Source organism: Rousettus aegyptiacus, unplaced genomic scaffold (genome assembly GCF_014176215.1).
Source record: "Rousettus aegyptiacus isolate mRouAeg1 unplaced genomic scaffold, mRouAeg1.p scaffold_m13_p_18, whole genome shotgun sequence".
Taxonomy (NCBI): Eukaryota; Metazoa; Chordata; class Mammalia; order Chiroptera; family Pteropodidae; genus Rousettus; species Rousettus aegyptiacus.
The window spans coordinates 1245506-1268785 of NW_023416293.1; the positions used below are offsets into that span (position 1 = coordinate 1245506).

At 45.1% G+C, this 23280-nt stretch overlaps 1 protein-coding gene and 1 long non-coding RNA gene across 8 annotated transcripts; one reads left to right on the plus strand and one right to left on the minus strand.

Moving 5' to 3' along the window:
* The first annotated feature begins 609 nt into the window (after positions 1 to 609).
* On the plus strand, positions 610 to 9368 carry ZBTB18 (zinc finger and BTB domain containing 18). Of its 7 annotated transcripts, XM_036235361.1 has the most exons (4): positions 840 to 943; positions 1538 to 1627; positions 3285 to 3368; positions 5686 to 9363. In XM_036235361.1, the coding sequence occupies exons 3-4, from the start codon at positions 3356 to 3358 to the stop codon at positions 7266 to 7268; spliced, it is 1596 nt and encodes a 531-aa protein (XP_036091254.1). In that variant the 5' UTR covers positions 840 to 943; positions 1538 to 1627; positions 3285 to 3355; the 3' UTR covers positions 7269 to 9363. The 7 variants fall into 7 exon arrangements, with proteins under 7 accessions (XP_016006746.1, XP_036091254.1, XP_016006744.1 ...); XM_016151258.2 differs by lacking the exon at positions 1538 to 1627; XM_036235360.1 differs by lacking the exon at positions 840 to 943 and having other exon boundaries at positions 1437 to 1829.
* Positions 9369 to 16214: 6846 nt separating this feature from the next.
* LOC107513990 lies at positions 16215 to 19174 on the minus strand. The gene is made up of 3 exons (XR_001597658.2): positions 18892 to 19174; positions 17201 to 17418; positions 16215 to 16733 (listed from the first exon to the last, which is right to left on the minus strand). It is a non-coding gene; the product is annotated as an uncharacterized LOC107513990 (long non-coding RNA).
* Between the last annotated feature and the right edge of the window lie 4106 nt (positions 19175 to 23280).

Sequence of the window (23280 nt, forward strand, 5' to 3'; positions counted from 1 at the left end):
GCCCCACTAAGTATATTTCAAAGTACATTTATGTCGATCACGGTGCACACCGAAAAGCTTGCTCCGCACCCTCGGAGCGCGCAAGGCCTCCCAGCCTGGAAACAGGCCCCTCCCAGCGCAGCTGTCGCCGCCGCCTGCGGGCTCCTTTCACTTTCTCACGGCCAAGTCACCCAGAGGGGCGCCGCTGCCGCCACCGCCGCTGCGCCCGAGGACTCCGCCCCGCGCCGCTTCGCTACCGGCCCCCGCCCGCCCGGGCCCCGCCTACTCCAACAGTTTCTGTTTGCGATTGGCACGCGCGAGCGGCAGCTCCGGTTGGCCTCTCCCATTGGTTGGGGCCTCTTGTCAGTCCGACGATGGCCCGCCACTGCCCCGCCCTCCTGAAAAGTCACCTTTCTATTGGAGGAGACCGCGGCCCGGGGGCGGGCGCGGGGCGCTGGTCCTGGCGCTTTCGGTCAATCGCAGGAGCCCAACGCCGGGAGGGAGGGAGGCAGGGGAGGAAAGGGGCGGGCCGAGGGGGGAAACATCTGGCCGGCGCCGCCGCGTGCGTGCGTGGTGCGTCCTCCCGCCCCCGCCCCTCCCCCGCCCCCGCCCGCCCCCCCGCCCCCTCCCCCCGGCCCGGCGGCTCCCCGCTCGCTCCCTCGCTCGCTCCCTCGCTGTGTCTGGCAGGCTGCGGCCGCCGCTGGGCTGCTGCCATGGGGAGCCGTTGAGAGTGGGGCCCTCTTTGCTCCGCCGCGCTCCTCCGGCTGCCAGCGGGGGTGGGTGGGAGGGAGGGGGCAGGGGGAGCGGGCGACGGAGCCGGAGCCGGGGTTGGGGGGCGGGGGGGCCGGGAGGGAGGGGGGCCCGAGGAGGAGGAAGCCCACCAAGTCCGGCGGCGGCGGCGGCCGGGAGGCGGAGGACGCGGCGGCGGCGGCGGCGGGGACGCGGTGACTTCGGGCCGCTCCGTGTGAGTCCCGGCGCGGCCCCCGGCGTCTGACCCGGCGCCCCCTCCGCGCCTCGGCCCCCGGCGGGCGGGGGCGCCTGCGGTGCGGCCGCGGCCGGCGGGGCGGTGCGGGAGGGGGCGGGCCGGGGGCGCCCCCGCGAGCGGAGTTAGTTTGTGCGGTCGGGGCGGTCGGGGCGGCGGGGGGCGGCGCAGCTGCGGGAGGCCGGGGCGCGCGGACGGGGCCGCCGCAGCTGCGGGGTCGGGCGCGGTGCGGGCTGGCCGGCTCCGCGCCGCGCCCCCCCGGCCGGTGCAGCTGCGGCGCGGGGCGGACTCCCGGCCGGTGCAGCTGCGGCGGCGCCTCCCGGGTGCGGAGGGCGGCGGGCTGGGGGAGGGGGCTTGGGAGCCGCCGCAGCTGCAGTGGCGCCCGGGACGGCCGCGGCTCCGGGGACCGGTGCAGCTGCAGTGGCGCCCGGGGGAGGGGCGGCGGGGAGGCCCCGGGGGCTCGCGCGCGGGGCGGCGGCGAAGCGGTCGCAGCCCCCCGCCTCCCCCGGCGGCTTCTTACGACTTTTCTTTTGTTGTTGCCATGACCCGGCTCTGTTTTCTCGTCTGTTGTTTAAGGTGTTTTCCTGCCGCACCGGCTCTACGCCCTCCACCTCCTTCCCTGTGGTTTACCCTTCCTCTTTCCCCGAGTGTTTTATGCACAGCCAAGTACGGAAAGATTTGCATTTCTTGCCTCCTCCCCACGGTGCCCCTCCTGCCCCCGCCTCTTTGAAAAACAAAACCCGACCTCACCAACCTCTCTGGACCCGCGGTAGCAGGACGTGAAGGGCTTGATTTGTGGAGTGGGAGCCGCCGGCCCATTGCGGTGCTTGGGACTCATTAAACTGTCACTCACCCCCCACCCCACTGGGTAAATGGGGTGATTAATGTCTGATATGTTGGAATGGGGCTTGGGCGTTTGTGGAGAGGAGGTTGTGTGGCCGGCGGAGAAGGAATTTATCTCCGAAGACTGCTTCCTGAAATAGGCATTCGTAATTATGTCATTCATCGCGAAGTTAGAGAAAGTTCGGTTTGTGACTTTGGGAAAGCGAGAAGGACAGGACAGAGACGTTGGTTTTTGTTACTCTTTAACTCTTTGCCATGGTTTTCTAACGAGAACGGAATGGTTATCACCGGGGCTGCGACACTTGGGCCTGAGGCCCAGTTCCGTTTCTCCTCCTCACCCTCCCAGGAGTCTGTGGAGATGTATTTGACATTCACAGATGTCGCTGCACCTTGCAGGGCACCGGTCAGCCTAGCCCCGATTAGGTTCCGATTTCATCAGCCATTAGGAAAGACCCACAAAGTCTAGCTAAAAAGTTCCCAAACTTACTAGACCCGGCACCCCCCTTTCTCCCTGGAAGGTTTGCTTGTGATCATGCACATTCCAGAGTGCCCCCCCCCAAAAAAAAAAAAAAGATTGTTATGGGACACAGATCAAGGGGAAGGCGAAGTTCTGCTTTTTCTGAGCGGAAAGTCAGATCAGATAGGCAGGTGGGCATTCGTTTTAGGTAAGTGGCTGTAGCAGGTTGTACGGCTTTATGAATTTGTCTTGTTGAACCGAAGTACTTTCCAGGATTTCAGAAAGTGCACTTTCAGTTTGTTGATACTGAGAATTGAAATTTGCATTAACTGGCAGTGTGAGAAATTTTCCTGAGAAGGTAGTTGTAGATAAGTAGTTAAGTAAGAGTGAAACAATGTAAACCAGGCTGAATAGTTCTGAATAGTCGTCCAACATCCTAAGACATGTGTACCATTATCTCAGTGGGGGGGGGGGGCAATGGGAGTGCAGTAATAATGTTGAAATGGGACTGGAGATGTCAAATGGGTTGGTTTAAAAATATCCGTAAACTGCCTTTGAAACGAAACGTTGGAGTTGAATAAAAGTGAGCCTGGATTTCCTGAACAGCACCGTGGCTTGAGTGTGCTGTCAGTATGTAAGCCAGTCCACCAACTTAAGACAGAAGTGTTGCTATTCCATAAATACAGTAGAACTCCATATGCTGAGTTTTTCAATTTCTTCTGTTAGAAAGTTTGGGGAAAAAAGGGAGACTTTGAAGTATTTTGTTTATACTAACAGAAGAGAAAAGTTCTCCTAAGAAAAAGCTGGTGGCAGGAGTGTAGAGGAGTAGCATATGGCATTAAAAGGAGCACAGCTGGAGGTAGCATTTCCATCTGAACATGATGTCAGAGCAGCTGACAGCCTGCCATCCCTCAGCCTTTTATTCTAACACACAGACAGGGAGTTAGTGTGTGCGGATCTGTGGTGGAGAAGGTATCTCGTTCCTCTCTAACATCATCTCCACTTTGCATCTGTCTCTCTTAGTCTGCTTTTTTTCCACCGATGTAACAGACCTGGAGCCAGCAAGACTCAGAGGAAAGGACTTAATCAGGTTTATGTGTCCTAAAGGTAGGCGTAGCAAGACATTAGATGGAGCATATTTGTGTTTGGGTGTTTTGTTTATTTAATTTAAAAAAAAAATCATATTACTTTTCTAACGTAGTTTAGGGGTAACTTATGAAATTGAGTATTAAATGAACATCTTATTGGAGTTGAAAGTCTTGGGCTTGTTTAGTTTAAATTTTTTTTATCCCTTTTGCTTGAGCAAATAAATAACTTTAATACACAGAAATATTTCAAGTTTTGAAATGTTGAAGAAAGCTTTGAAATACTGCTTTTTGAGAGATCACTTTGGATTAAAATGCTTTCTGTTGTTTTTCACTGCTGCTTGGATTCCTTTTGCTTTTGGGGTCGGGGTTGGGGGGGAGAAATAGTAAACTCTGGAATCCAGCATTTAAACTTATATGAGAAGATTATTCTAGTTGAGAAGCTAGATTGTTGTGTAATTAATTCCACTGTGAAACTTTATTCTTCAAAACATTCAGCAGCACTACTGAAACATACAGCTGTATGTGCTTTTGAAACCGAAGGTTTTTTAGAAGGGGGGGAACTTTTGTCCTCAGGAGAATAGTTTGACTGGTTTCCTCATTTCTCTTTCAAATATATATTTAAGAGATCTTTTATTTCAGCATAACAATAATTATTTGCAGGAGTTTTTGTGTTAGCGACTAATTTAGAACTTGTAGATTTGAGCTGCCTGAATTGGCCAGACAGCTGTAATCGCACTCCTCTATTCTTAATCTCTTTATCTGGGCAGCAGCTGCCATATGGCCACAGTCAGCTGGATCAGATGTTTATAAGCTTCCTTCTTCGTCCCTCTCTGTCCTCTCAGCCTCCTAATTTGATCACAGCTACCTTGTGAGCTGCCCTCCAATCTTTATTTTTAGCCCTCTCAAGGATTAGGATTGATGTTAGCTGTGGGGCACTTAGAGGGATTGTATTGTGAATCTTGGTTTATTCTAGCAGTGGCATCTTGCAGAATGTGTTGGGGGTGAGGGTGAAAGTTTTAGTCCATCTTGGGCAAAGTGTAGAAGAAACAGGGAAGGAATTTCTAAATATTAAATTAATATGTATCCATTCCCAAAATGTACTTTCTGAGATGGATGGTGTAGAACCTTGCCTCTGGTCACAGGAAAGGGAAAGTTGGGTTTTCTTTATTTTTTAAGGAGTTGAATTTTGACCCATTGTACAGCTTCTCCCCGCTCTCCCTCCAGAAAATCAGGACAATGCATATTTGAAAGAATAGAAGCTAGTGGGAAAGCAAAATATATCAAGTTATGTTGAAACAAAGTATTTTCTGTTGACAGAGGTAAGGCAGAGTCAGGAAAAAAAATAGTTTCTCTTTTCTAGCAAGGCTTTTTTTTTTTTTTTTTTAATACATTGAACCTGTAAAGCTTTGAGTTTCATCTGAATGTACTGTGCCTTTATCTAAAAGTTTGAATTAATTTTAATATGGAATTCATCTTCCTTTGCAAAGGATCAAAGTTGAGAATTTTCAGAGTTAAATAAAGCCCTTCTGGCTCCTGATATTCTAGATGTACAGATTTTGCAAAGGAATAGAACCAGTTTTTCTCAATTCATTAAAAAAAAATTTGGATTTGTTCGTGGTGGAGATGATCTGTTCCATCTGTTGGTGTAGTTCCTTCTGATCTCGTACATGTGTGCTATACCTGCAAATCTTACGGCATTAACATCTGTTTTTATACACAAGGCTTTTGTTGTTGTAACACTCTGACTTTAAAAGTAAGTTGTTTGCTAATTTCTGGACTAATTATGCAATTTCATTATGGTTTTTTTTTTGATGCAGCTGAAGTGCGTGTTTAAATTGTGCTTTCTAAGTGCAGTCAAGTATCAAAAGTAATAAAAAAGGATGGTCGAACAAGTTTTCTGAATCTTCCAGAATGTGTTTGGGACTTTTCTTTGTTCATTATATGAGTTGTTCCCTTTGAAATTAAAGCTGTTTTGTAGGACATAATTTGATGAGCAGAGTTAATTAGATTTCTTCTGAAAGAGATCTAAATTCTTGGTAAGAGACTGTCTTGAAATTAAGGCTTCTAAAACTTGACTAAAAGTTCAAGGAAGGTGGGGAGGCATCAGAGACCGCTTGGCTGGGCTAAGGAAGTTTGGAAAGCGTGCATTTTCCCCCCCCCGCATTTAGGTTTGTGCATGTGATCTGGTAGTCCTTGGGTCTCACGCCTGATTAAAATTCAGGGACATGTACCTCGGCAGCCAAGCTGAATTATTATTTTTTTCTATGGGGACGGGCGTTGAAAAGTTGTAAAGTTGTTCCTGGCGGGGCTCTCATGAGAAATCTCTCTTTTCCCAGGTTATGAAGACAGTATGGAGTTTCCAGACCATAGTAGACATTTGCTGCAGTGTCTGAGCGAGCAGAGACATCAGGGTTTTCTTTGTGACTGCACTGTTCTGGTGGGAGATGCCCAGTTCCGAGCGCACCGAGCTGTACTGGCTTCGTGCAGCATGTACTTCCACCTCTTTTACAAGGACCAGCTGGACAAAAGAGACATTGTTCATCTGAACAGCGACATTGTTACAGCCCCAGCTTTCGCTCTCCTGCTTGAATTCATGTATGAAGGGAAACTCCAGTTCAAAGACTTGCCCATTGAAGACGTGCTAGCAGCTGCCAGTTATCTCCACATGTATGACATTGTCAAAGTCTGCAAAAAGAAGCTGAAAGAGAAAGCCACCACGGAGGCAGACAGCACCAAAAAGGAAGAAGATGCTTCAAGTTGTTCGGACAAAGTCGAGAGTCTCTCCGATGGCAGCAGCCACATGGCCGGCGATCTGCCCAGTGACGAAGATGAAGGAGAAGATGAGAAACTGAACATCCTGCCCAGCAAAAGGGACTTGGCGGCCGAGCCTGGGAACATGTGGATGCGATTGCCCTCAGACTCAGCAGGCATCCCCCAGGCGGGCGGCGAGGCAGAGCCACACGCCGCAGCAGCTGGAAAAACAGTAGCCAGCCCCTGCAGCTCAACAGAGTCTTTGTCCCAGAGGTCTGTCACCTCCGTGAGGGATTCAGCAGATGTTGACTGTGTGCTGGACCTGTCTGTCAAGTCCAGCCTTTCAGGAGTTGAAAATCTGAACAGCTCTTATTTCTCTTCACAGGACGTGCTGAGAAGCAACCTGGTGCAGGTGAAGGTGGAGAAAGAGGCTTCCTGTGATGAGAGTGATGTTGGCACTAATGACTATGACATGGAACATAGCACTGTGAAAGAAAGTGTGAGCACTAATAACAGGGTACAGTATGAGCCGGCCCATCTGGCTCCGCTGAGGGAGGACTCGGTCTTGAGGGAGCTGGAGCGGGAGGACAAAGCCAGCGACGACGAGATGCTGACCGCCGAGAACGAGCGGGTCCAGGTGGAGGGGGGCATGGAGAGCAGCCTGCTGCCCTACGTCTCCAACATCCTGAGCCCGGCCGGCCAGATCTTCATGTGCCCCCTGTGCAACAAGGTCTTCCCCAGCCCGCACATCCTGCAGATCCACCTGAGCACGCACTTCCGCGAGCAGGACGGCATCCGCAGCAAGCCGGCCGCCGACGTCAACGTGCCCACCTGCTCGCTGTGCGGCAAGACTTTCTCCTGCATGTACACGCTCAAGCGCCACGAGAGGACTCACTCGGGCGAGAAGCCCTACACCTGCACCCAGTGCGGCAAGAGCTTCCAGTACTCGCACAACCTGAGCCGCCACGCCGTGGTGCACACCCGCGAGAAGCCGCACGCGTGCAAGTGGTGCGAGCGCAGGTTCACGCAGTCGGGGGACCTGTACAGGCACATCCGCAAGTTCCACTGTGAGTTGGTGAACTCCTTGTCTGTCAAAAGCGAAGCACTGAGCTTGCCCGCTGTCAGAGACTGGACCTTAGAAGATAGCTCGCAAGAACTTTGGAAATAATTTTATATATATATATAAATAATATATATATATATATATACATATATATAAATAGATCTCTATATAGTTGTGGTACGGTCTAAAAGCAGCCTTGTTTCCTGGAACTAAAAAGTTGGGATATTAACTTGTTTTTGCACTTTAGAATAGCATGAGAATCTCACTAATTTAGCATTCTGATACAAGAAACTTTAGAGCAAGTCGGAGAATAGAAGAGGGGTTTTTTTCTTTCGAGGGGGTAGGGGAAGGAAGCCAATAAGAACCTTTGAAACAAATCGTCCTATCGCAAAATGCTTTCGTAGGGCTTAATTTTGTCAACACTGCATTGTCTTTTTGAGCTCTCTCTTTTTCCCCCACTTTTTTTTTTCTTTTTTTTTTTTAAAGTAGAAGTTCCCTCCAGTTTTATTAGCCTCTTTACATGTCTCAAATTGCATGAATCTTTTCTGGCTGTTGGAAACCTGAATGCTTTTAGACCCAAATGGAAAATTTCTGAAATGCTGGATTATCTATTTTTAAACAAGCAGTTGACTTAAAACTTTCTGTGGCAACTTCTGGTTTGCTGACAGTTCCCAATGAGAGAAATTCTGCAAGTACACTGGGGTCACCGGGACGCTGTCTTTGTGAAGGTTTGCTTGGGATGAAAAGGATATTGCAGCTTCAGCAGTGTTGAACTGTGTGTTGAAAAATGTGAATTACTGTTATTGTATACTGTAATTGATTACATGGGCTGGGGGGGGTGTCAAAGAACTTGACAGGTTGTGTTGATGCTCTTAGTTGAGTCTTGAAAAGTAAATATTAACGCTACAGAAATGCATGAGTTTCAATATATTTTTGTCTTTGTTTGCATTGTATAACTTTAACGAGTGAGTTTAAAATTATTTAATTTCCTTAGAAAAATAGCACCATTTGGAAAATAACTGGTGTTATGAAGAACATAAATGCACTGTTTTTATTTTTATTTTATATAATTTAAATTGACTTTCCCACTGTCTTTAAGTTGAAACTGTTAAGCTGAATAAAAACTTAAGCTGCAAATTGATAACTTCGCTACATAACAAGGAAACTATAAATGTTTACAAACGGCTTAAAGATTTGCATGTGCAGTGTGCATTTATAACCAACTTCTAATTGCACAAAATCCATGCCAGCTCAAAGTTTAGGTGTACACATTTACCCAGTTGAGCATTTTTAGAATAACTACTGCACAAATTGACAATAGGTCATTTTCTCTCTCTCTCTCTCTTTTTTTTTTTTGCTCCCCTTTTCTTTTTCTCCCCTTCTTCCTTACCACCCCCCCCCCCCCCAACTCATGAAAAGATTCTATGGACTGAAAAAGCCCCAGGCTGAAAGGACTGGACTGCCTTGATTGACATGGGGAAGGGGGTCAGTGGACTCTGCGGATGGCGGCAGCAGAGGCTGCAGCCCGGCGTGCGGTTGGGCGACCAGCACGCAGGGCACGAGCATTTTGCACAGTGTTTGTTTTCCTGTCTTGCACTTATAAATAAGGTCTATGGGAGTAGCATGGAAAACGTTTGCTGTTTTTCCCTTTTTTTTTTTTTAAATTGCTTTTGTTTAAAATTTGATCGCCTTAACTACTGTAAACATAGCCTATTTTTGTGCTTAAGATACTGAATGGAAAACTCCATTGTGTGTTGCTGGACTGGTTTGGAAATATTTGGTCAAATGTGTGTTAATTTGGCTGTAATGGCATTTAAAGCAAACAAACAAACAAAAAAAAAAGCTGTGAAAATGGCCTTGGAGCATTATCTTTAGTTACTTGAAGAGTTTCTAGTTTTTTTTAAATACAGTTTATGTTAAAATAATTTTTATTAATTTAGAGAAGACAATCAATGTCTGTGAGAAAACGGACTTTCTTTTGGATTTTCTTTTTGTGGTCATTGTGAGTGATTGCTTTTTCCTTTTATTAGTTTCACATTCTTCCTTTGTTCTGAAACTTAGACTGACATCTAGCTTTGACAATCATAGTATGTTTTATTTTCCTGAGGGGGGAATAACTTATAATGCTGTTTAGTTTTGTACTATTGGTGTGTTGGTGAATTTTTAAACTGTGTGCTAACTGCAATAAATTATATGAACTCGGAATTTCTTGTGTGCAGTTTTAATTGTGATTGTGTACTTCATAGATCCTAAATGCGTATCATCCATGGCATCTTTATTTGTAATGTCATTTTCTATTCAGAACTTACAGAATTATTAGAATGCCTTAAGTCACTCAAATGGAAATGTGCAAACATTTTTACTTTTCCTCATTTAAGAAGATACTAAATGCACATTTTAGAAGTGACACCCATTTTCTATAACCCAAATCTGGAATGTTAAGGTAATTCTCTAGAAGTTTGTGAATCCGTGAAACTTTCAAGAGGCAGCCTAGGTTTTTCAAAACATGCTGCGCAGCTGCTAATCCATACACCATAAGTCATTTTCATGGGTAATTTTATCGTGAGTTGATTGGTCAGATCTACTCTTCTGTGTTCTGGTTTAAGTGGAAAATTGAAGGAGCCCGGATGTCTGAATTTGGAAGCCTGCTTGGCTAATGACTGGAAGTCTAGGCAATCAAATTAGCAGGCATTTGATTGTTCAAGATTAGTTACATACATCCTTTTTGTTGCTGGGCAGACTCAAAAGTTCCCAGGTTTTAATTGTCAAGTTTTAACTTAAGTACTGCAATCATTAAAAGAGCTCCATTCCCTAATTTCTGTGATGGACCCAACTTCGTGATTGTTTCGTTGGGGGTGTGGGGGTGAGAAACATAGTTCACCTACGGAGCTAGCAGGACACACAGGTGCTGACGGCACCACGGAGGAATTGTCACGGTGACCAGGGTCAGCACGGACCTGAGAGTTTTTGCAAATCCTGGAATCCGTAATTGCCCATAACTTCCAGCCTTAAAGAGAAAGGTTTATATCACTACTGTCAAAATTAAATAAAATACATTTATATTAAATGGCCTATGTAAAGTTAATATTCTTCTATAGAAAAAAGGAAATAAAGTCCAGAGCTTGAAAAGGTACCATTTGTAAGCTCCCTGATGGCTTTGGATGGGAATGCAAAAAAGATTGATAAAGCACAATCGGTAACTTACGATTTTGAATTCTGCATTACCCTTTTTGTTGCGGAGACAGGATTTCTATTACATGTAACTCACACTTGGTTTTATAACCAACCAAACATTGTTTCACATAAAAGAGGAAGGTACATTTGAGCTCCACAAAATAATTTTCTGAGCAGTGACAACCATATAAAAGGGGGGGGAGGGGTTTTGTTTTCAGTTCCTGTAGCAACTAGTCGCAGTTATTTCAAAGCTCTCTGAAGATGTTGAGAGTTATAACTTCGTTTCGCTTAACTAGCATCTAATTTAAAATGAGCATTATCTTAAACGTAACTGGATATACTTATAAAAACAATGTTTTGACATGTAATTTGGAAGAAATAAAAAAAATTCCTTGCAAAACAAGAACAGACTATTGATGACACAAATCACATTTGATAAGTGAAGGAATCAGTTGTGTATTTGCTACATTTTTAAAAGAAAGTAATTTATTGTGTAAATTGGAAGTTGGAAACCAAATTGATCCCACCTTTGACATTTGGCTGATACATAGGTGTACTTTAAATATGTGGTTTCATTCACTTTTGAGAACATCTGTTTCTTCTAGATAATTGATTATGCCCTAGATCACTGTGGGCCTACCTAGTACTGTGTGCTAGATTTTGGATTTCCTTTCTAGTTAATTATGCTATCAGATTAATAAGTAAATCAAGTAGACTCAAGATTATCTACAAACAAGTTATTGGAAGATTAGAAAGAGTTGAACACTATTAAAATTATGTAATAGCACACATTAAAATGGCTGAAATGTTCATTTTCCAAGTAAATCTTTTGAGATATCATCAAAGAAAATAGTTGTTTTTTACCCAAGAAGTAACACTACTTACAAAATCTTGATTCTCCCAAGGTTTATCAATAGACTCAAAATAATGTAAAAACTAGACTTTAAAACTCCCATTGTATCAGATAATAAAGTCTTAAGAGCTGAACATTTCCTGTATCGTATGTCTACATTTTATTTCTATAGAGTTTAATACAGTCTTTGATTTCTAATATAATGAGGGAAACTTACATACCTCTGGTTAGGAAACTCAGATAATTTTAGATTTAATTTGTAGATATTGATCTAAATTTTTATCGTAATTGTTTGTTGCAATGTTTGAAATTAGTTGATAAGGTATAGTGAGTTGAGTGTGAATTTTGAAATCCAAAACACAAGAGCTTAATCCTTTTCACTAAAGTCATTTGCCATTAAAATGCTGCCATTTTAAAAAAAGAAAGCATTAGATTTATTTTGTAAAAGCAAATACCTTTTAGGAGTTTCATTCTGGCTATAGTCCAAGTTTGTTACACCGATAAGATTCTGTCCCTTATGTTAAAATTTTTCTACTTTTTGCCTACAGAATGCGATCTTGTGGTCCAAAATGTAGAACCATTTATCCCTTGACTTCAAGACAATTTAGTTACAGAAAAAGAAACCGTTTATTTTTCCAATCCTCCCAACTCCTCCTTGGGTTTTCTTAATATCATAAAAGGATAGCTAAAGTAGTCAGATCTTATTGATGTCAGTGGAGGTTTTTAGAAATATTAATTCAATTTCAGAGACATTTTAAAAATTAACTTCTGTATTTTTGCAAACTGACCCCCTAAAAATCTTTACTAATTAATTTTTGTAATTTCTTGTTAAAGAAGCTGAACTTTAAATTTAAAACTTTGTAACAGGAAAGGGTGAGGTCATAGAAATGAAACAGTAGATTGAAAAGTTTTTCTTTTAAGCCGAAATACCTTATAAGTATCTGCTTATACACTTAATTGTCGAATTAATTATCCAGATAATTCAGGTTCAAAGATTTTTCCAAAAAATATTCAAGCGTTTGAAAGAAATCAGACTTTTCTGAGAAGGATGATTTATCCAGTTAATTTCCCTCATTTAATTCTAACATTGACTAATAAACTGTCAATCACAGTCCCTGGGGTTTATGTAAGCATGGTACTTTTCCTTGGGCTGAAGGGTAGTTTACAAAACAATTCTTTCAAAACTAAATTTTTCCTTGAATTTTCAGGCACTTCTTCCCCTTTCCCAACCTTCTTGAGGGATGGGTTTGCAGTTGAGCTTGCATTTTGCTATAGGAAGCATTCTCTCTAGTTAGTTTGGCAGGAGAAGAATGAAAACCCAATTTGGCTTTAAAATGTAGCACATTAGTCAGTAACAGTTTCAGTGAGGATATTAAGAGTGGCTTTGAGAGGCCGTGTGACACCCATAGAGAGTCCATTCAGGGAAATGACTTATTTACAATTTGTTATACTCTCTGTAGTTAATCATTAAATTAAGTTGTTTTTATTAAATGTTAATATACATGCTTAAGATGACTTGATAGGATTTTTTAAAAGTCAGGTTGGCCTAAATATTCAAATCTGTGAAAGGTGTATTTGCAGTTAATATGAAGTGAGACATGGAAAAAAGTATGTGAATATTGGCAAACATTTACAGGATTGATTAAATCTGGTGTTTTGATATGTAATGCATATATAATGACACTGAACTTGAAAGAATAGCATAACCTCATTTATCTGCGTTATGCCAAATCAGAGCTAACTTTTGATATGTGACATAGCTTAACAGAATGTCTCCTAACTGTGTATGACTTAAAAATATATATTACTTAAAACTATAAAAAAGGACATAGTCACTCCTTTAAAAATCATACTTAAGGCAGTGTGTCCTTCATTTTTGAGAGAATTATTAAAGACCCTCATATTTTCGTATGTCTGCTGCTCTGAAATGATCTTTGATCAAAGTAAGAGCATTTAAGCTTTTCATATGACTCTCTTAAATTTGTTTTTAAGCAGACTAAAAATATACATATACCTTTTTGGTGGATCATTTCTTTGGAACTCTATCATGTAAATGAACTGTTTGATAATATTAAAATGCCCATTGCATGTTTACTAGGCAGACAACAATGCTTCCTAAGGATGTCTATTTGGACAATTTTTAGAATAGCACAATGTACAATAATAGATAATGAAAACATTTAAGAAAAGCATTTATTGCTTGTGAGCCATAGCCATAGAACTTAGTGCCATCTATTTGAATTTAGAGTAAAAAAAAAAAAAAACCAAACCCCTATTTCTTGTAAATCATAACTGTGTCTCTGTATCACTTAAAATTTTTTTCAAATAGAAGAAATTATAGCATAGAACCATATTCCCAAAATATCTAATTTATAAAGTTATTTCTATAACTGCCTTCAAGAAAGAGGGTCTCTTAAGGATGTGACTTGAAGGACCAAAAAACGGTACAGGTTTATATGTAAAGCAAGCCCTTAATGTAAAATTTTTCTTCAAAATCCCCAAGATTTTGCAACTGAATAAACGGAAAGAAACTGAAGGCTGGCAGTTGGAAAATTCTTTTAGGTTCTTATTTTTGTTGAGACTCGAACTAAAATTTACACTTGATGGTCTGCCCTGTTTTTCTCAACGTCCTTTTATTAATCATATATAGGGGAGCACATTTTATGCATTGAGTAATTTTGACGCTGTTATACAACCGTGTTTCCCAACCCAATTGTTTTTGTGTGTGAATTTCTACCATTTTGAAAAAATTGAAACAAATTTGAAATGAAAAGTACATTTGAGATTGGCCCAGTTTAACAGTCTGCAACCGGCACTCTACGTCCATGCCGTGAGGGAGTCTGGACGAAGGAACGGAGTCATTTCTGGGGACTCGTTATAATCGATGACATAGTGCCGGATAAAATTCTTAGGTTAAGAGGAAAAAAAAAAAAAAAAAAAGAATTAGAGGATGTGTCGGGGCACAATGAAATTTTGTTTTTCATACTAAGTGTGAAGTCTAGAAAATGTGGTGATTTCTCACATTCTATTTATATGTTATTTTTCTTGAGGGATGCCTCAGAGCAGTACTAGAATCACTATGTGCAAATAAGGGAGGCAGGAAGGGCTTGTCATCGGTTATTCAACTTGTTCTGTAAAGGTGCTTATCTTGCAGTAAAAATAATACTTCAGTCAAAATACAGGCGGTTTGTAGGTTTGACCAGCACGGAAGGATTTGAAATGATTGAAGTGTTTCTGTTTAAAAGTCAGTCAAATAATATCCTTGAAGAATGAAACAATCAATCCTCATATTATTATTCTTATTTAATAATATATATCGTTTTTTCTCTCTCCTGAAATAACATAACTTTAAAGCATTATAAACAAAAACAATTCCAAGCTTACATCTGTATCCTGAATTTTAAAATTTGCATTCTGGACTGGTGGCTTTTGAAATAATGAGTTAATTTTGTTCTTCGAATTGTAAAAATCCAGTGGCCAGAATTTGATAATAATCTGATGACCTAATTATTCCCCGTTACATGTAGACCTATATTGTGTGTCTGATACTCTCTCCTTGTAGATTGCTGTATCACTTGTTCTTCCACAGAGACTAATCTAAAATCACAAAAACTAGAGCCGGAAGGGGCGAAGGGACCCCCAGTTCATTCATTCTAAAAGTGTGGGTGCAGGCATGGGGAAGGAAAGGCGGTTGGTTGAAGGACTTCGCAAACATTTCATTCATTCCCCAAATCGTTGGCTAGCTATCATTTCAGACATGGGAGCTTCCTCTTTTTAGGGGCACATCCTTGATCAAGTCTGAATCTGAAATCAACATTCTGATTACGCCCATGTGATAAAATCTGCCTTATGTAAATGTATATTTACCCTCATGGCACTTATCATTGTCTACTACATATTTGCAAATTGAGCCTAAGGTGGTTTTTATACTATTTGTTTTCCTGACTTGGATGCTATCAACTATAAATAAAAAAGATTATAGCAGAACCCTCGCTTTAGCCGGTGTCGGAGGAGGCCAGGTGCCGGCCTCTTTACAAGCCCCGAGAGAGCTGGATTCTGCTCGCTCTCCCTCTCCGCTCCCAGCCAGGAAAGGGTTGCTTGGGTTTCCAAAACATGTTATTTCTTCAACCACAGCGAGGCACTGCTACTCGCGGGCTAGTAGCTGCAGGGCTGACAGAGCTGTTGCTGGACGTGCAAGAGGGAGAGGAGAAACATGGGTGCCCGACAGAGGGTGGCAGCCAGACAGGAACCTCGAAACTTGTTTGCTGCTGAAATGGGAGAATCGAATATTTTCCCACTTACTCTGAAAAACGGCTTTAGTTGGTTTCTTGGACTGTTTCTCACCTCCTTCTCTGAGCAGCATCTGATGGAAAGGAGACTCGAGAGAAAGTTGGAGAAGGTCTACTGATGATCAGGGGAGGCCTTCCACCCCGATATCTTCACTTCTCTGTTTGTAAGACCAGAATAGTAATCCCCCCACCCCCAGCTAGCCATCTTCCTCAGAATAATGTGAAAGCGCATATGCAAGAGCATTAAGCTCTCAGACGAAAAGGTACTATGGGCATTTAAGATGCCATCACTATAATAATAGTAATAATAATAATAATAATAATAATAATTTTTTTACATCAAAATGAAGTTTCTCCTTATCATAAAGCCTTCCTTCCAATGTGATTTTTTTTTTTCAATATGGATTTTTCTGACTGATGTTCATTGAGCACTAATAGTCTCAACTCTATTTCAGTTTTCAGAAGGCCTGGAGAAAAGTAATCTCTACTGGAAATGTGAAAGTTAAAGTACCATAGGAACAAAAGAGATTCCATGTTCTCAGGTGGGTTTGTCCGCGTGTACGTGTGCAGGTGTGCAAACCTCCTACACCTTACCTTACCTCATATTTCGGGTTCCTTTTGACAAACCTCTCAAAGCCCTTTCAGCTCTCTATCTGATTAATCCCCAAACCTAAGTTGGATACAGATGTTTCTCTTAAGGCTGAAGAAACCAAGCCCGAGAGCTTCAGTTTATATTTACTCTCGTATCATAATATTAAAAAACCGCGTGATTAATATCTGTAATGATAACAAGCAGACATGACCTCCCCCCACCCCCCCCCCCAGGGAGGCGCACATGTTCAGATGGTTTACCCAGGGCTTTAAATGAGTCACTCCGATCTCCCCAGGAGAAGGCGGCACGCGCCAGGTGCGAGCTCAGAGCGCCTCCGCCTCAGGCTCACGGCCCTGACGTGCTGGTGCGCGTGTTGGGTAGAGCCACACTGGGGTACAGTGCCCGTCCGCGGCCACAGCGGATCGCAGCGCAGGAATGCATTCGGAGGGAGATGCACCTGCCGAGTCCACCGCTTGATGGGATGCGATGCTGCTCTGTTCCTTATAAGGAAACTGAGTAAATATTGCCCGGGTCCAAACTGTTCCACGTCACAGGCTTCGAAGTCCCCAAGCAGTGTGTGACCGCTCTGCTCTTTGATGCAGTGCCACTTCGCAAAAACATTCACGCCATAGTCATCTCTTTTCCTTTCTCTTCTTTCTCCCCTGGATATGACACAAATCTCCCTTTTCATTTTATAATTTTCATAGAATTTTTTGTTAAGGCAAGGACTTTAACAATACATGTTTGGAGAAATAGCTCCCTTGGTTGATATAGTTAAGAGTTTGATTTTTTTTTTTTTAAAGTTAAAAAACAACAAGAAGAACCAAAAACAAACAAGCCTCCCCCACAAACCTCCCTCTGCTTGGTGCCATAGACAAGAGTCCAAAGGACATTAGCTGCTCCATTGCACACATTGGAAGGGAGAGTTTGCTGTGAGCTCAGACCTTCTAATAGACTGGCAATTTTGTAAAAGGTTTAGAGGATTTTGTTTAACCATTTCTGCATGTGTTTTTAATGAGCTCATGATGGTTTGCAACAAAGGCCAGCTTGTGGGTTTCGCGGCGTTTTCTGACCTGATCCCTCCCTGCTGACCCGAGGACTGGGCACCTGGGCTCCTGTCCTGGCTCACCTATGGGAGTCAAGGTGGTGGGGCCATCTCAGGGCCTGTCCTCCCGCCATGGATGAATCATGCTGCAGGCAGAGCGGAAGGAGTCTCTTTGTTGACGGCTTCCCATCTGGACTTTGAATGCAGCCGGTGGTTCACACAGAGCATTGGTTAGCTGCAAGGGGCTGTGAGAGTCAGCTCCCCCATGAGGGATCAGGAGTGTGTAAAACATTGGAAAGAAACTAAAAATTAAAAAAAAAAATTAAAGACTAAAAATAAAACGGCCCAGGACTTGGATTTGCAAAGCTCAGAGAAGTGTTTCGCTCCCGAGTTGCAGGTACCTAGGTTTGGGAACGTGGGTGACTGCAGCTTTGACGCGTCGGCATTTAATAGTCAATAGGATCGTTTATGGCCTCGTTCAGATAATCCGACTGGAGTACACCTGAATAAATACAGCCAGCTCAGGTGGCTACAAGCTAACTCCCTCTGAGTTTAATAATTAAAATAAACAGAGCCATTAAGATGAATTTCAGCTCGTCATGTATAAATGTAAGAGGCTCTGTAAAGGATGGTGTTTTGTGATTCATATAGGACTATGATGGATGGCTGATACGTTTTCCACAGCTATTTAAGAAAAAAATGATTATCTTAGTCATGGGAGAAAGTTATGTGGTGCGTCGCACCATCCAGGCTGCGTCTGGGCCAGTGCGGATTTTTTTTTTTTTTTTTTGTGAAAGATTACTTCTTGGCAAACTAGATATGCAAACGCCAGAATACAGTAAAACCACATTTAATTGGACCTACTTGCCAACTTCTTGAACACAGCTTGGATTATTCTACTGGAGGCTGCTTCTGTTAAAAGCTAGGGAGGAGAAAGTGGCATATTGACAAGGCTTCAGATAATTTTTTTTTTTCACTCGAAGTACAATTATGCAATGAGCCAAGTTTGGAAGTATTTGACTATGTTTAATAATTATTATTAAAGATATTGTAAAACATATGCATTTGTGAAGTGGAATGCAATGGGAGCGAAATCATGTCATGAGTTTTGCTTTGGATGTACTTTCCCGTTTTGTGTTTTTTTATTTGACAGCCTTCCAAATTGATTCTAGCCCAAACCATGCACTCTAATACGTATCGTGCTTGATATTAAAGTGAGAATATGAGTAATTTATAGAACCCGAGTGAGAACAGTTTCTTCTCGTAGCCAGTCTATATGGAATTGCTACCTCTGCTCAGGTAGCAGCTGACACGTAAAACCACACACAGAGTGAAATGACAGGGGTCGAGAAATCTCCACATCCATCTCCCTGGTGGAAGCTCCAAACCCCTCCTGTCCCGGGCATATCAATTGTTCGATAGATGATCAGGGGCAGGGAGAAGAGAACTGTGTCCTACGCCCCTGTCCGTCTGGGAGAATCAGCCTCATCCCTGGCCATGTCAGTGGAGATTCGTGACCGTCTGTCATTCTACTCAGGTGCCCCTTAGTTTCAGGTGAGGCTAAATCCCATCATCATGCCCACCTCAGGAAGCTGAGAAGGCATGACAATCAGTTCGTTTCACATCTTGAGCTCAAAGAAATGGATAGTATCTTTCTAGTCTCTTTTTTCCAAAGAAAAAAAAAAAAAGTGGCCCTGAAACTGCACTTTTTGAAACAGAACAAAGGTGCTCTCTCTAATGATCAGTAAGACACTCTGGATTTGTACTGAACCCACCTGCTGTGAGAACGGCCAAGGTGTTCTCGCCGTTTCGCTCAAGCTGCTGGGCGATCGTTCCTCGTCCGAGTGTGGAGTGTGGTCGTACGCCAGTTTGACTTCTGTTTGCCCTGCGGCGTCATTTTTTAATTCTGCCTTGTCACAGCCAATGGCCAGGGGAGGAAGGCGGCCGAGGGGAGAGAAGGACAGACCTTTGCACCCGCCGCCCGCCCCCGCGGTGGGCAGCCTTCGCCTCCGGCAGGAATCCGAGGGCGTCTCCAGGTGTGTTTTAAGCGGGGCGCCGGGGGCTCTGCCGAGGCATGGGGCGGGCTGCAGCAGCGCGCGCCTGGTGGCTGCAGAGGGGACACGAGGACATCTGGACCGTGGCCCTGTGAGCAGGGCTCCCACTGCAGGCCTTGGAAAACCCTGCCGCACCGGCCCCCGGCGCCTTGAAACTTTCTCCCTAGAGATTTCAGAAGAGGCGGTGCCCTTCGTTCCTTGGGCATCTCCGGCCTCCGCGCGTGCCAGGCTGCCCAGGAGCAGGGCGACTCACAGAGCCTTTTGCTTTCTGCAAAGGGCTAGTTTCGAAGCCCAGACTAGGAACGGGGTGGTGGGCCTCTGCGCAGTGGCTGTGCTGTCCTGAGCAAGTGACTTCCCCTCTCTGATGACTGCGTCCCCTTCCTCTTTCAAATAAACCTGTTGGGCCAGATAACTCTGAGGTTCTTTTCAGCGCTAAATTCTTGGGTATTTAGACCTATGTAACTGAAATGCTGATTGAACTTGGGATGATGACATGAAAAATATTTTTCCAATTAGAGTGGAGATGGTGGCTAATTTGCTGCTCAGCTTCTGAGGCCCGTCAGGATCAAAAGCACATTCGCTCCCACGAGGGAGGGCCCGGGAAGGGCTGGGCAGCGGTTCACCCGCCTTCGGGTTTTTACTATCCAACTGTCTTGACATGGGCGCATGTGCTGGACATATGCTTGCTTGTGTTTGGTCAAGTCCAATGGGTTTTGGGTTAATTTCTATTTTTTAATAGGAGAAACCTGAGGGATCCTTAATAGATCTATCAGGCTTATCTAGTTTCATGGGTTTCGTTTTTTTTTTTTTTAATACGACGCACCTACTTTTGAGAAAGTGGATGGAGACAATCTCACCTTTGTCGCATCTGGTGTTTTAACTAGCAGAAGACTTAGTGGCGAGGGCTGGGGGATCAGGGCTCATCCCCGCGCTGCTGCCGAGTGGTTTTCCGCTTGCTGAGCTCCTCTGCAGAGCTGTGGTTGGACAGCTCCCTGCTGCCTTCTAGGACCGGCCAGGGCCCTGCATGGGAAGAGGCTGATTCCCGAAGACAGGCAGCTTCCCTAGGAGCGGGGCGCCGGAGCCCCTCGCCGCGGGTGTGGTTCGTGGAATCCGGAGTGGCCAAGGGACTCCTTGGTCGGTCCACAGATGGGGGATCATTTCAGGTAGGTAGAGCATCAAAAGAGAACACGCCGCACTCACACATGGGCTCCAGAATTAGGGAAGACCAAATTCTTAGGGACTGTCATAAAAATCCCATATTCCACCACTGGGGGCCAGACCACCATTCCATGTTTCTAGCATGTAGTTAGACAATTCCAGTAGGAAGGAAAACCTTACCAGAGTGTGTGTGTGTGTGGGGGGGGGGGGGTGGCAGAGGGGGTGGGGATATTGGTATGAATGACTGCAACTAATTTCTATAAGAGTCGGCTCAAACATTGTCACTTTTATGTTTTTCATTCTGAAGTCAGAAAGCAAAATGGTTGAGGAATTCGAGATTGGCATGTAAGCGAGACTCAAATAGGACCACGTTCTTATATTAGTTAAAGCTCTCGGTTGCAAGGCACAGCAATCCAACGTAAGCTGGTTTAAGCCAAAAAAGAATTTTATCATAAGGCTACTTGGATTCAATGGAATCCAAAAGCGAAACATGGACGGGCCTCGGGAGCAGCTAGAAGCAGGAGCTCGGAGGCTGTCAGGATTTGCTCTCCCTTCCTTCCCTCCGATTCCCTCTCTGCTGATTGGCATTTTCCGCCCCGCAGTCCACATGGTGGCCGGGGGCTGCCAACTGCTTCTGCATTCGCGTGTCTTCATTTTCAGACACCCAGGGACAGGCTGACTTCTTTTGTCAGCTGCAGTTCCCAAATCCTGGGGGAGAATTCCGATTGGCCGTTCGGATTGGGTGCCCACTGCTTGACCAATGGGCTGTGCCAAGGGCAAGGCTCATTGCACCAACCTGCAGTCCCCGTGGTGGCCGCACACCTGCAGGGGGCACACGTGTGGCTGGGGTGGTCCCCAAGGCACGGGAGAGGACTCCCTGAAATGAGCTGATATAATAATAGAAGCCTGTCACATTTCTCTATGAAATTAAAGGGAAAGCATGACAAAATATTATTTATCTGAAGGTGAGAATAATATATTCCCCCTTGGGGTTTAACAGCAGTTTTTAATTTCTAACCCATGGCCCAATAGTTAAGTGATGTATGTATGTTTTTAAAGTACTATGAAAGATCAATTAATTTTCATTCAATTTAGTTCAGACTCTAGCGAGTTTCCCATTGCCTCGTAACCTCGGAGCAAGTTCATGTACATTTTATGAAATCCTTACCTGGCTCGTCCCAATCCCGGCCTAACGTCCCGGCCATTTCAGAGCAAGCCAGGTGCCCTGCAAGCCAGGCAGCGGGTGACCCCACAAGGGAGCACAATGAACCAAGAAGACACTCCTCTCTTTCTCCTTGTTGGGGACATAGCGAGGGGACCTTGCAACAGAGAGCTCTGCCTCCCCGGCAGGCGAGAAACGTGTTCTCTACCTCAGCACGCGGGAATCCTTGAATCCAGGACGTGGAGGGCCCGGCCGATGCTGGTCGATGTGCTTGAGGCGCTCAGAGCCAGCGCTCAGGTTCCTGACGAAGCTGCCTTAGCCTTCGCAGGTGCTCCCAGGGTCCCAGCCGCGAAATGCCCCTCCCTGTGGGAAGGAGATCATTTTAAACAGCCGATGCAGGCTGTTTGGAAGCGTGGCTCGTCACTCCTCAGGCACTTACTGTCCCATTGCAAAAGACGCACAATGATCGGAGTTCGAAGGAGGCTCTTGGTTAGGGTCAGGTCCTCAGGGCCCAGCTAGGGAAGCAGAAGGCTCATTGATTCCGAGTGTCACAGACTCTGGAGAAAACAAATATGAGCATTTTAGGCACTGTGGATCTCGTTCTTGCTGTTTTCGCTCAAATTACTGCGCTCTGCATTCAGGGGCCTTTGGAGACGGATAAAGGACGTTGCCTCTTTTCCAGGTTCTGTAGATTTTCCCCTTGTCCTGCCTGCTCTGTGGGAGGCAGTTGGCAAGCTGGGGTAGGACAAGAGTTAGTGCTCTGAAGGCAGGCCGGGCAGGGTTCAGAGCCCAGCCTCCCCGCCTCGCGGCTAACACAGAGGTTCCGTAATCATCCCGCCCCTCCCCCCCCACAACCCTTAGAAGGCCACAAGGACCAGCGAGATGATTCCTTCCAAGCAGCAGAAGCATGGCATCTGCCAGGACCCTTTCAGTCACCAGTGACAAAAAGTGGACTCAGACTAGCTCAGAAAAAGAAAAGGCTTTATTAATCCCTGCATCAGGGATGTGTGGAGGAGGCAATGGCCTCCGGGGTGACCGGGCACCGGGCCCCAGATGATGACATGAAGTTTTCTCATTCTCGTTCCCCTCCCCACCCCTCTTTCTTGGGTTCACTTCTGCGTTTACAGCTGCAGAGGGCTTTCTTCACTGGGGTGACGATGGCGCTAACGGGCCTCGTCCCAGCCAGAGAGCCCAGAAGGAGGAGACGGCACCCGCCGAACACCTGGACTTCAGTCCCAAGGGAAGACGCTAACCCGACCTAAGTGATGTGCTTATCCACAAGCCAGTCACTGTGACCTGGGAAACAGGGCGACCGCGGGGGCCATATCATGGCTTCTTTATGGCCGCGGTTAGCGTAAGCCTTACTACAGCCCTCCCAGAGGTGGACATAGAAGTGCAGAGGGTCCTAAACACGAGAGAAGAAGATCTTACCCGGGAGCCAGGGAGGGTCTCCAGTCATGGGGTCATGCCTAGGGAAGGCAGATTTCAGCCAGTGGGGGAGGGGAGGTAGGAAAAAAGTGACATGGCAGAGGGCAATTGTTTATGAGGTGACTATTGCACGCTCGGCCCTGGGGGCATAGTCCTCCCCTCTAAACTCACTTATTGGTTAAGGAAAACAATTATATGGTAAAGCGCCACAAGCGTCATGAAAAGAGAAGTAGGTGGCAAGTAGGTGGCAAGTAGGGACCCAGGAAGGGGCGTCTCACCCAGCCGACGGGTCAGAGAAGACTTCTCAGCCGAAGCGACAGGAGAGTAGGGGTCACTCACACGATAAGGGGGAGAAAGAGCGC